General features: G+C 38.6%; 1 protein-coding gene across 2 annotated transcripts in view; it reads left to right on the forward strand.

The window, feature by feature from the left end:
• LOC139467935 (uncharacterized) overlaps window positions 1-12,114 on the forward strand; it is a 133,877-nt gene that overhangs the window by 103,977 nt on the left and 17,786 nt on the right. For both annotated transcript variants that reach the window (XM_071249527.1, XM_071249528.1), the window contains 25 exons: window positions 277-459; window positions 555-686; window positions 862-1,044; window positions 1,279-1,401; window positions 1,628-1,816; window positions 1,927-2,049; window positions 3,112-3,294; window positions 3,454-3,576; window positions 3,766-3,948; window positions 4,064-4,192; window positions 4,314-4,499; window positions 4,794-4,922; window positions 5,328-5,510; window positions 5,642-5,764; window positions 6,730-6,909; window positions 7,129-7,257; window positions 7,372-7,557; window positions 7,716-7,856; window positions 8,106-8,294; window positions 8,676-8,807; window positions 10,034-10,216; window positions 10,341-10,469; window positions 11,017-11,199; window positions 11,320-11,466; window positions 11,894-12,076. In XM_071249527.1, the coding sequence (XP_071105628.1) occupies window positions 277-459; window positions 555-686; window positions 862-1,044; window positions 1,279-1,401; window positions 1,628-1,816; window positions 1,927-2,049; window positions 3,112-3,294; window positions 3,454-3,576; window positions 3,766-3,948; window positions 4,064-4,192; window positions 4,314-4,499; window positions 4,794-4,922; window positions 5,328-5,510; window positions 5,642-5,764; window positions 6,730-6,909; window positions 7,129-7,257; window positions 7,372-7,557; window positions 7,716-7,856; window positions 8,106-8,294; window positions 8,676-8,807; window positions 10,034-10,216; window positions 10,341-10,469; window positions 11,017-11,199; window positions 11,320-11,466; window positions 11,894-12,076 (3,954 nt within the window). The remainder of the gene's footprint in view (window positions 1-276; window positions 460-554; window positions 687-861; window positions 1,045-1,278; window positions 1,402-1,627; window positions 1,817-1,926; window positions 2,050-3,111; window positions 3,295-3,453; window positions 3,577-3,765; window positions 3,949-4,063; window positions 4,193-4,313; window positions 4,500-4,793; window positions 4,923-5,327; window positions 5,511-5,641; window positions 5,765-6,729; window positions 6,910-7,128; window positions 7,258-7,371; window positions 7,558-7,715; window positions 7,857-8,105; window positions 8,295-8,675; window positions 8,808-10,033; window positions 10,217-10,340; window positions 10,470-11,016; window positions 11,200-11,319; window positions 11,467-11,893; window positions 12,077-12,114) is intronic.

Raw genomic sequence — 12,114 nt, forward strand, 5'->3', positions numbered from 1 at the left:
TGATGGTAACCTAACAATAGTTTTATATAAGGTTAAGGAAAGTTAACAGATAGACAGGATCCAACATCAGAGGATTTGATGTTCTGGTACATCAAACTGACAGAGTACTTTGTGATATGCTAACAAGTTAACAAAGTTTGTTGTTTTCTGTGGAGTTTCATTCCTACAATATTTTGTGATAAGCATGAAGCATTGAAAGCACGATTTCCATTTCATTATTCCTAGGACTCAACTATAGACTGTGTAGTTTAAAGTTTCTTTCTTTTTGTATTTCAGCTCCAAATAACTGTGTATGACAGCCAGGTGCCTGATGTCCGCGTGACTGAAACTGTGCAGATCAACGTAGTGCGTAACGCCAACAGTCCGCTGTTCTCGCAGTCGACCTACACAAACACCATACTGGAGACTCACCAGTTGGCAGTGCCTGTCATTAATATAAATGCAACTGATCAGGACAGGGTAAGTAATCAAGGTTCCTTTTATTACGTACATGTACATGAATTGATTCTTCTTGCTCCTTAATGATTGTTAATGGCAATAATTTTTGTCGTTAGGATACTGTCATTTATCAACTGACATCTGATCTGAATGGTGCGGATGGCCTGTCCTACTTCTATATTGTGAGGGAAACTGGAGTTATCTACCCTCGAAGGCAACTCCTGGGCTTAGGAGGACGCACATACACGGTAGGATCAGTATGGTTGCCTGTCTCTATAGCAAACTTCGATTGAAGATAATTAACCCATTGTGTTCTTATATTTCTACTAGTAAATTCATGTCATTTCTTGTATCATGAGTCATTGGAAGAAAAACAGCACGTAGCAATGTTTCACAGCTATTTCTTTCTTGCATGTTTTCTAGATGAATGTGAGGGCTACAGACAGTGGCCGTCCTGCAAAGAGCTCTGATGTGAATGTCAATATTATCATCACTGGCATCCAAAAGCCATCCTTTGGCAGCAACAGATTCGACACAACTGTTCGAGAAGATCGTCCAGTCGCTACCAACATATACACTTTGTCCGCCAGCAAAGCTAATATTGCTGTACGTATATTTCTACTTAATGATGAGTAATCCATTAATATACAATAACCAGATACATAATAGATACATGAAACTAATAAGGTCCAAATGGATGTATTTCAATGATTGTGGTTATTATTTATTAAAGAATACTCAAGGTTGATTGAGTGTGTAAGATTCAGTATTGATTGTCTACTGACAAACTAGCTGTTGAATGACAGGGCGCATTGTAATATGAAGTACTTTTGTTTTCAGGGAACCATGGTTTATGAAGTCCAAGGAGACGATCTAGCCCCATACTTCTTTGCCGTCAACCAGACAACTGGCATTGTGTCAATTCGCAGGGACCTCCGCTCAGGGCGTGATGCACAATACACTGTGAGCAGCACTTTGTCACTGTTAAAGAGTTGAATTGATAAGTCTTGATTCTGAGACATCACTCACATGAATAAGGCAGCCATACTAGTTGAAACTTGTCAGTGTTCATGATTTGCTATAAACTTTGGTAAAAGTAATTGACTAATGAACCATGTTTTTAAGGTAACAGAGTGTACATGTGTATTTTGTTGCATTGACTGAGTTCCCAAGTATCTTTCTTTTTCAGCTTCGTGTTCGAGCCTATGACTCTGAGTTTCCTACATTCTGGGTTGAGAGTACATTGGTGATCACTGTGACAAGGAATCCATCATCTCCATTGTTTATCGGAGGACCATATGTCGCCACTATTCAGGACAACGCAGGTCTTGGTACCACTGTGACTAATCTAATCAGTGCACAGGATGCAGACCAAAATGTAAGAACCAGTCAACGTGTAATGAGTTGGTTTCAGTTTTATATAAGTATATTCTTTTGTAATGCTTGCGTTCATGCATTCATGTAACATATGTGTATGATTGTGTTCAGGACAAGTTGACTTTCACCATCACTGGAGATACACGATGCCAGGAAACCTTCTACATGAATCCTGACACTGGCGTGGTCCTCCTCAGCAAGAACCTACGTGTGGCCACTACTCCCAGTTTCACCGTGAGTGCTCCATGAAGCATAGTCTCATCCTGAAATTAAGTTGAGATAGAAAATCCAATAAGTATATGTCAGCCCTGCATTCACTGCATATTTCTCACAAAGGGACGCATCAAAAGCTCTGCAATTAGCAATGCCGAATTGCATCCCTTTGTGCTATCGATAAACATGGGTTTGATCCTAGATTCGCCAGGTTATCATTTGTCCACCATATTCGTAAATTTCACCAAAATAGTAATCCTGCATCACTTCAAGATTTCCTAGCATGTTAAGCTTTCCTCTCACTTTTCAAAGCAGTGTTGGAATGACTAGTAGTAGAGTGTCTGTCCAGTGGCGGAAGATCGGGTGTTTGATTCCCAGCCGTGTCATACCAATAGACGTTAAAAGATGGTGCATGTTGTAACCCTGCCTGGCACTTGGTATTAGGGGCTAAAACAAAGGCTGGTTTGGTGGTACACTGTATATATATATATAAACACACACACACACACACACACACACACACACACACACACACACACACACACACACACACACACACACACACACACACACACACACACACACACACACACACACACACACACACATCGCTGTATAAGTGCAATAATCTTGAACGCGACGTTAAACCCCATTTCACCTTCGCCTCACCTCAAAGCGGTGTTAACTAAACTCAGTCACTCACTCACTCTGTATGAGAACATTCTGTATCACAGAGCAAGCATTCCACACAGACATAGATAGAGTGTTCAATGAAATGTCTTGAAAGCTTGACTGCCTTTACTGCAGGCATACTCAAATATAAAACGATGAAATAATTTTGTAAGGAAGATTTTGATAAGAATTTCCCAATGTGATAACAACTATTATCAGAACATTAATAACACGTATGAATAGGTGTCAGCCCTGGACAATCGTTGTTATCACATTTAGGGCTAGTTGAGTGAAACGCTCTGAAATAACTTTATTGGCTTTGAAACTTTAAGACACATAATTCCTTAACATGTGATGCTGCTATGTGCCGATCGTTAGAAATGTCTACCAATGATTCAATCACTGTTTCAGTGTAGCATCCAAGTAACAGACAATGGCTTCCCAACTGCCAATGTAGATACTACAACACTTCAAGTCAATGTCGGCTCAATCCAGTTCCCCCAGTTTACACAGAATGAGTATCTTGCCACGGTTGATGAGAAGAACCCTATCAGTACATTTGTTGTTGATGTTCAAGCTACAAAGACTCCACCGGTGAGTTTATGATATCTCTCAATGTTTCTATTTAATTTCAGTAAATCAATCAATATTTTCAAAATTAGTGTGCCTGCCTCTTTGGAGATGAATGTGTATGACATATTCTCAGAATTAGATTACAGAAGTTGCAATGACTATTCTCTCACTTTGCTTCAGGGTAACATGGTGTATGAGGTTGTTGGAGAATACCCAGCACCGACATTCTTTGGTGTCAATAACCGTACTGGTAGAGTTACTGTTATCAGTGATCTACGACCAGATGGCAACCGCGAATACAAGGTATGTAGATAATCAGACAAAACATTTAATGATAACTAGCTATTATATTGAACTTTTCCTATTTATCCTTCCAATTTCAATTGAAAAATCCTTTTAACAGATGCGTTAAGGTAATAATTGTAAGCTTTTTCAATATGCCAGCCTACAAAATGTTTGTTAATTGTGAAAAAATATTTTTTCCCTTGACAGCTCCTGGTGGCTGGTTATGATTCCTTGTACCCAGATCTGAGAAGCACCTCTACAGTCCGCATCACTGTAAACAGAAATGGATTTGGCCCTGAGTTCAGTCCTCCCAGTGTTACCCTGGAGTTGCCAGAGACAACCAGCACAACCTCTTGGTCTCGGCCAATCAATGTCACAGACAGGGATAGTGTATGTAGACTCTGTCTTTGTTATTGCCTTCTTTGATGATATTGTATGACCTAAGAGTGACATCTAATATGTGACACTGAATAATACTTGATGTTATTTCCTTACAATTTTACAGACCGTCACAACCTGTGAGATCAGTGGCACTGCCAAAGCACAAGAATTCTTTGCTGTCGATTCCCGCACTTGTTTGCTGACTCTCAAGAAGAACTTGACAGCAGACACTGACCGTACAACGAGATATGATGTGAGTGTGGACAAATCATAGGCTATATAACCATGCTCTTGATCAATTTTTTGCAATGATGCATATACTTTAGTCAGATGCTAATTTTAGTAAATTTGTATATATATGTGTGTTGTTTCAGATCACAATTCTTGCTAAAGACAATGGAAATCCTGCTCGAACCGGTACAACACTGGTGACAGTGAACGTTCCACGTGACACAGCCATTCCTATAATCCGTAACCTGCCTGCATCAGTAACCATTGAGGAGTCTGCACAACCTACAGACCTTGTGTATACCTTGGACCCATTTGATGCTGATCAAGACGTATGTTGACTGTTAACTTTTTCATTTTGTCACAATATAGTATACTATTACAATTCCATTCTTCCTTTTTATCATCTCACCTCTGATTCAGGCATAATGTAGTGGAAATATTTAAAAATGTTGAAAAAGCAAATACATATTTATACATTTTCAAAATTGCAGCTACACTGACAAAGCTAGTCAGTAAAGTTGTCAGTTGTCACATTCTTGTTATTCTGAGATTTCAATCAGTACCATTTTTTAAAGCAATATTTGAGTTATTTTCTTGTAAATGTTAATTTTTATGTTTAATAGGGGAATGTACGATGCCAAATGACTGGAGATTGGCCTTCATCCACTTTCTTCACTCTTGATGGTGCTACTGGACAAGTAAGGATCAACAACTCTCCAAAACTTGATACTGTCAGCAGAGCTGAATACAAGGTAAGGATTCTCTGGTTTGTCACAGGTACAGTCATATGTCATTCTTTCTATGTTAATATGTTCGTCACTTGTCTAACGACAGACAAGGCATGTCAAGGCATGGTTGTGTGAATTTGTCCTTCTGTCCAATCACAAGCTAGGTCATATTTCACTGAAACGTAGACTAAGATCATGAAATCATTTCACCAGAAGTATGAAAGAAATATATTATTATGATTAGTTAAAAAGGAACAAGATATTAAATCAATATGGAAGGTTATACCTGTTATTAATACTCCATGTTGGTTACCTGAACAAAACATAACAAAATTAGAGCAAATCAGATTCATGGTAACACCTTGCAATGGTTGCTCAACTTCGTCTCGTTTGGCTACCTGCTTATCCTTCAGTTCTTGTTTCTTGTAGGTACGGGTTCAGTGTTATGATACGGCCTGGCCACTCAATAAGGCAGAGGGTGTGCTCACCATCAACGTCCGACGCAACCCTGCCTTCCCTGTATTTACCAACACCCCATACACAAGGAGCATTCCTGATACCTTCCCCTTGGGCAACACAGTCTTACAACTCTCGGGACAGGACTCGGATGGGGTGAGTTCAATTTGGAGATTAAGGAATGTCTACAGTATGTTTTATTTTTAGTTGATGACTATCTGAGAATTCAGTTTATGAAACGCCAATCTAAGAAGAAAATGTTACAGTCTGGGATGTGTTTTTTTTAGGATGCTGTAACCTTCAGCAACCAAGGTAGTGACACGGACAAGAGCTTTTTCTATGTCAACCCAACAACTGGTGTTGTTGTGCTGCTGAAAGATTTGAGATCTACTGACAGCACATCATTTGAGGTAGGATCATGTTATTAGCAACTCTAGGTTAAGCTTTGAATCCATTTGACTTTTTGTCACTGTTCAGAGAGTGTTGATTCCGGAATAAAATTGGTCCCAAATAACCTATGAGAGGCAACTAACTTAATCAGTTGGTCAGGCTCTATGATTTGATTGATCGTGTATCATTGTAAACTAATTTTGTTATATATGTGCTCTAAATATCAAACACCTGTTTGTCTGGTCCATTTCAATTACATACAGGCCTCTGTGCTATGGCTTGACTTTGGCTGTAGACAACAAACAAATACATAACATCATGCCCTCATATTTTCTAAACCATTGCCTCACATAGTTTTGTGATGCTGGGAAGCTTGGTTTTGATCAAAATGGTTTGTTCAAAGTAATTACAGATAATGTACGAAATGCTTCCATCCAGCTACACATTAGTGGGGAAATCATTAGAAAAATTATAGTTACATATGTACTTACCGCCAAAAGAAATGTGAATACCATACATGTTGGGTAATATAAGAAGTCTTACTCCCATTCAAGAGATATAAGATTGGTTTTGATGCACAAATGAACATACTGGTATGTTGTGTGAACCGATGCTCATGAACTTATCCCGTCATTTGTCTTGTGCAGGATTAGCGTGAAAATTAGTGTTTGGAAATCACGTGCAACATATCATGATAGAAATAAAGTCACTCTGTGGTAACACTTGACTGATTGCTAGTTTTGTCATTCATTGGTACACATTGGAAACATCTCTTCTTGACATACATACTTCTCTATTTGTTTCTATGGTTCACGTTTCTTTTGGTGGTGAGTATATATGATGTATATAGGATGTTATATTACTTTGTCTTGCAGGAACAAGATTCTCCGTTGTTTGTCAGTTCAGGCTTCATAACACCAAGATATTCCACTGTTTGTGTTATAGCCCAGATATTTCTCTTCACATTTGACTTTGCTCAATACAGTTCCAAGTGCAAGTTTCCGATGGTCGTGGAAAAACTGGTGATGCTATTGTGAGGATAACAGTGACTAAGAACAGCGGCCCCCCTGTGTTCAGCAATCGTCCATATAACACGAGAATCCCAGTCACACAGCCTGTTGGAACTCGTGTACTCTCCCTCTCCGTCAGTGACCCAGATCGTGTGGTATGTTCTGAATGCAGTCATAGTTTTGCATTTCAACTACTTGCACTTACGATGCCTAATGTTTTTTTCATCTAGTTGATTCAAAGTATGTTCTATTATCCTGTAAAATTCACACAAATTCAATTCCATTCTAAGTAATCCTATTCCGCTACAGTGTTTATTATCATGTGACTGTTTGTAATATGTAACTGTTCCATTATTTGAATTTTTCACACACAGGGAACAGTTGTTTGCCAACTTGAGGGCTATGAACCTGGACAAACCTACTTTGAGCTAAACAATGTTACTCATGCCATCAATGTTCGGGCCAACCTAACTCAAAACCCACAACCGGATGTCAATTATGTGGTAAGCTGTGTTTTAAAAAGTTCTTTTTTTCATCGGAATATGTTCTTTTTTTCCCCCACAAATGTTTTATTCTGAATATTCAAAATGAATTTTTGCTTTTACTTCTCATTACAGCTCCTAGTGAAGTGTTTTGATTCTGGTAACCCTGGTGAAGTGTCTTACACTACTGCAACCATCACAGTTGACCGCAATCTGGCCAGCCCACGATTTTCACCTACTCAATACACAGCTAACATCAATGACTATGACCCTAAAGGAACAAATGTTGTTCCTGTCACTGCCACTGACAGTGATCCATTGGTGAGTAAAACATACCACTGAGAAAATTGGGATAATGGATTTGAAGCAGAGATGTTTTCAAGGTTTAATCACATGATGTTCTCAGTCCTTCTAATTATCTATGTAATACTACCAGGTTTTATGTCCGGAGTCGAAGATGATATCCTTGACTGTTACAGGCCCCAGAGAATCAAATCATGTTCAGCCTGAGTGATGGAAGCCGTGCTGCCAATGACTACTTCACAGTTCACCCCTTCACTGGTCTGATCACAGTCAGTAGGCGTGTGTCTGAAGATCCTACCTCACAGAACAGATACATAGTAAGTCCCATGCACAGGCTATATAATATCAGTATTATGTTCCAAAGAATGTGGATGCCATCATATCCCAGAGTGTCCCTAAATGGTGTCAGATCATTGCTCCTATAATAGATAGACATTGACTAGCAGCACTGTCTGGAAATGTTTTCACTGAAACATTTCTTTCTTATTTTAAACTGGATGTTATAGTTCTTTCTGTCAATAACTGTTGACTGTCTATCATCATAAATGTGTATGAATCCTTTTCAGCTGTACGTGGTTGCTCAAGACACAAGCTCCACACCTAGGAGTTCCACTGCAACTGTGACTGTCATAGTAGCCCGAAACCAGGCGCCAGTGTTTGTGCGAGAGGATTCCTACAACAATGTGGTTGACGAGGAGGCTCCTGTTCTCAACTACACTATCCTCACTGTCTCAGCCTCAGATTCTGATGATCCTGTAAGTTATTGTACTCAGATTCAGATCATCCTGTTAGTTATTGTCGGTAGATTCTGAAGATCCTGTAAACTATTGTCCTCAGATGCTGAAGATCCTGTAAATATTTCTACCTCAGATTCTGAAGATCCTGTAAATGATTGCCCTCAGATTCTGAATATCCTGTAAATGATTGCCCTCAGATTCTGAAGATCCTGTAAATGATTGCCCTCAGATTCTGAATATCCTGTAAATGATTGCCCTCAGATTCTGAAGATCCTGTAAATGATTGCCCTCAGATTCTGAAGATCCTGTAAATGATTGCCCTCAGATTCTGAATATCCTTTTAGTTATTGTCCACCAATTCCTATGATCCTGTTGATTACTGTTTTTTTATATGTTCAGGCTACCCTCAATGGCCAAGTACGATACAGCATCCTCAGTAGTGATGCCAACCGGGTATTCCAGATAAACTCAGTGACCGGTGCTATTTCTCCACGTATTGACCTTCGCCGCATCACCCAGGCTATCTGGAGGGTATGCAAAGTACTCTTGTTGTTCAATAGCTAAAGCTTTTACAACTTGTATGTTTTTTCTCATTATTTAAGTTTATGTATACTTCAAAATTTTAGATTTTATGTAGAGTGGAATGTCCAAGTAACTCTCCATTCCTTAAAAATAATGGAGCAGAGGCCCATTATTTAAGGAATGGAGAGTTAAAAGAATATTCCCCTACTTAAAACTCATCCCTACTTTTACACTTCGACAAGATGTTATGTTGTGGAAAATATTTGAAAAATAAAGCAGAACTCTTTGTTGTCTGTATTTATACTGCGTGAATTTCCCTTGCGTGATGCACGAGGAATGCGTTCTCTGTCGCTGTTGCACATGAGCTTAGCTCCGTTGCAAGCTGACATTTACAATGCATGGTGCACAGCTCTTCATAATTTCTTTGGGTCCTAAACTAGTATTTATCAATCGCTTGCACATTGTCAATACATGCTGACAGGAATAATAGGAAATATAGGGCCCCGAACAAGGATATATATATTACCTGATTTGTTTTCTCTCGCCAAAGGCTTATCTTATTGCTATAAATGTAAACCTTGTTGTGGGTAACCTGCTCTAACACAAAATATATACAAATTATTTTGGCTTTTAAGCATTATACAAAATTATTAAAATATTTTATAGTTCATTACACATTATACTTTCATGTGCCACCATAGCTGAGGTTGATAATTACACGTTCTCAAATCAAAAAATGCAGATTCAAACCTCCTGGTGACACCTGGTTATTCACTTGTCAATAAATGTACAAAATAGTTCCATCTTTTCCAAGTGGAAATTAATTCAAATGTTGGTTCAAGATAATGAATAGTGTGAATGATGTGTTTTAATTTGAAGACATAAGGTGTAAGAATAAGGAATAAAGCAGAGGTATGCCTGGTGTACAGATGAATGACCAGTCCACTGCTGGGATATTTCTAATAACAATTGTAGGAATTTCATCATTGTAATTTCTTTGTATAAAATTATCTGGACCAGAAACTATTGTCTTTAGTGCTTATGTTAACTATCTTCATTTGCCTCAGTTTTCAGTTGTGTCTACAAAAACATTAAAAATTACTTGGGACTTTCAATTGCAAATTACATTTAAATTTCATGCATTGATTTGAATGGTCCATAGTAATATATCATATGAGGGATGTTTGGTTTAGGTGTTTATTAGGTGTATTGCATGGGTTTGTGTTGTGTTCCAGTTTGATGTCCAAGCTACAGATGCTGGTATCCCTCCTTTGTCTGACACTGCTGCTGTTACTTTGACAATCTCCAAGTTGGGGCTGCCATCTTTCACACCCAGTGAAGTGGAAGTCAATATCAACGAAAACCGACCCGTCAATGACAGCATTTTCACCATCACAGCAACAGATCCGATTAGTGGGGTAAGTGTGGGCCCCAACTGATCTTTAATAATATTACATTTCTTAGATATGATTTCTTAAACCTTGTTCACATTGTTTCTGTAATATGTATATGTTATATATATTATTTCTTTTCTGTGCACAGAGTGTATTGCAGTATGAGTTGAGAGGAGATGGTCTTGGGCCAAATTTCTTCAGTATCAACCGACAAACAGGGCAGATAACTGTCAGCAGGCCACTTATTGAAGATACGCAGAAGGTCACCGTTTACACTGTAAGTACATGTACATAGTTTGAGGGTAGTCCTACTCAGAGTCCCATGTGGTCCACCAAGTACCTCTGCCACAGGCCAGTGAGATGTGACAATTTGTCCAGTCCATTCATCAAAATGTCTGTTTTTTATCTGTTTAATTTTGAACGTGTCTACAAAATTAGACAAACATATATAACCATTTGCATGGTTATCCTTTGTTTACATTGGTTGTACAGTCTCATGTTGACATCAAAGCCCTATGGAGAGCCAGCGATACAGTCACTTTAATGTGTAAAGATGTATTGTCATACTCCTCACTGTTGCAGTTGTAGTAGCATATCTTTATAATTCTGCGAAACAATATGTAAAGCACACCCAAAAGCAGTGATGACTTAGCTTGTTGTAGTGGTGTAATGCTAAGGAATCACTCCGCCGGAATGTGGGGTTGAACAAGCTCTATCATTTGAATATTTCAGTTGTGATACCTGCTAAAACAAAAGTTAAAATATCTCAATGATGTTCATGTTGTTTGTGACAATGATGTTGGCATGGCATGTTTCTGTTTCAGCTGAGAGTTGTAGCCTTCAGACAGTCCAACACGGCCGAAACAACTACGGCCATTGTGAGAGTCAATGTCTTGAGGAATCCAAATGCACCTGTTTTCCCTAACCAAAACCTGGTGTTTAACCTGCCAGAGGATCAGGCACTGGGTGTTGAGTTTGGAAGGATAAATGCGACAGATTCTGACACAGTAAGTTGGAACACAAGTCATGTAAAGTCCGTGAGTGAAGAAACAGTAATGTAACAAACAGTCTCTCGACACGTATTGAATTCCACAAGTCAGATGATTAAAACTGTATTTTGCTTTCAGGGTGACAACGGTCTTCTTGATTTCTCCATTGATACAACTGGTGTTACACCATCATATTCTTATGGTTATTTCTTCGTCAACCCCACTACTGGTGCATTGTCTGTTATTACAAGATTGTCCGAAGACAGTAACACCCAGAGATATCTGGTAAGTCAAACAAAAGTATTCTTATGAAATGATTCATATATTTCATAGAATGATGATGTAATGTTAAAATATCATTTTCAGCCCATGTTTTATACTTGATGTGAATTTAGGGAGTTGTATCCTGTAATTAGTTATTGATATTTTGATTAAGTGTTAACAGACAACCTAAGTCTCTGATGGCTTCCTTGGATTGAAAATAAACCTGAACCAAGCTCATCTATGGAAATGTCCACTGATCATGTTAAGCTACTAAATTATCACAGTGACTAAATGTCTTGAATGTACCTTTTATTACACATCAAAATCCACCTGATGTATTGTATCTGAAACAGGTGAGCCTCTTCTTTACAAAATTCCAATTATAATGATTGTATCATGGAAACAGTTCTGAATTCATGTGTTCATCCACCTACCTCTCTTTTACCAGTTTAATGTTATGGCCATTGACCGTGGATCGCCTCGGCGTACTGCATCGGTGACAGTGACAGTTAACGTTGCTCGCAATCCAAGTGCACCAGTCTTCAATCCTAATTTGTACGAAAGAACTGTTCCTGAAGTGACCAGTGAGGGCACAAGCATAGTAGATGTTAATGCTGCAGATCCTGATGGGGTGAGTCTTTCTTGACAACAACTTCAACACAAATAGTT

This window comes from Haliotis cracherodii, unplaced genomic scaffold (genome assembly GCF_022045235.1).
Source record: "Haliotis cracherodii isolate W230 unplaced genomic scaffold, xgHalCrac1.p SCAF_2, whole genome shotgun sequence".
NCBI lineage: Eukaryota > Metazoa > Mollusca > Gastropoda > Lepetellida > Haliotidae > Haliotis > Haliotis cracherodii.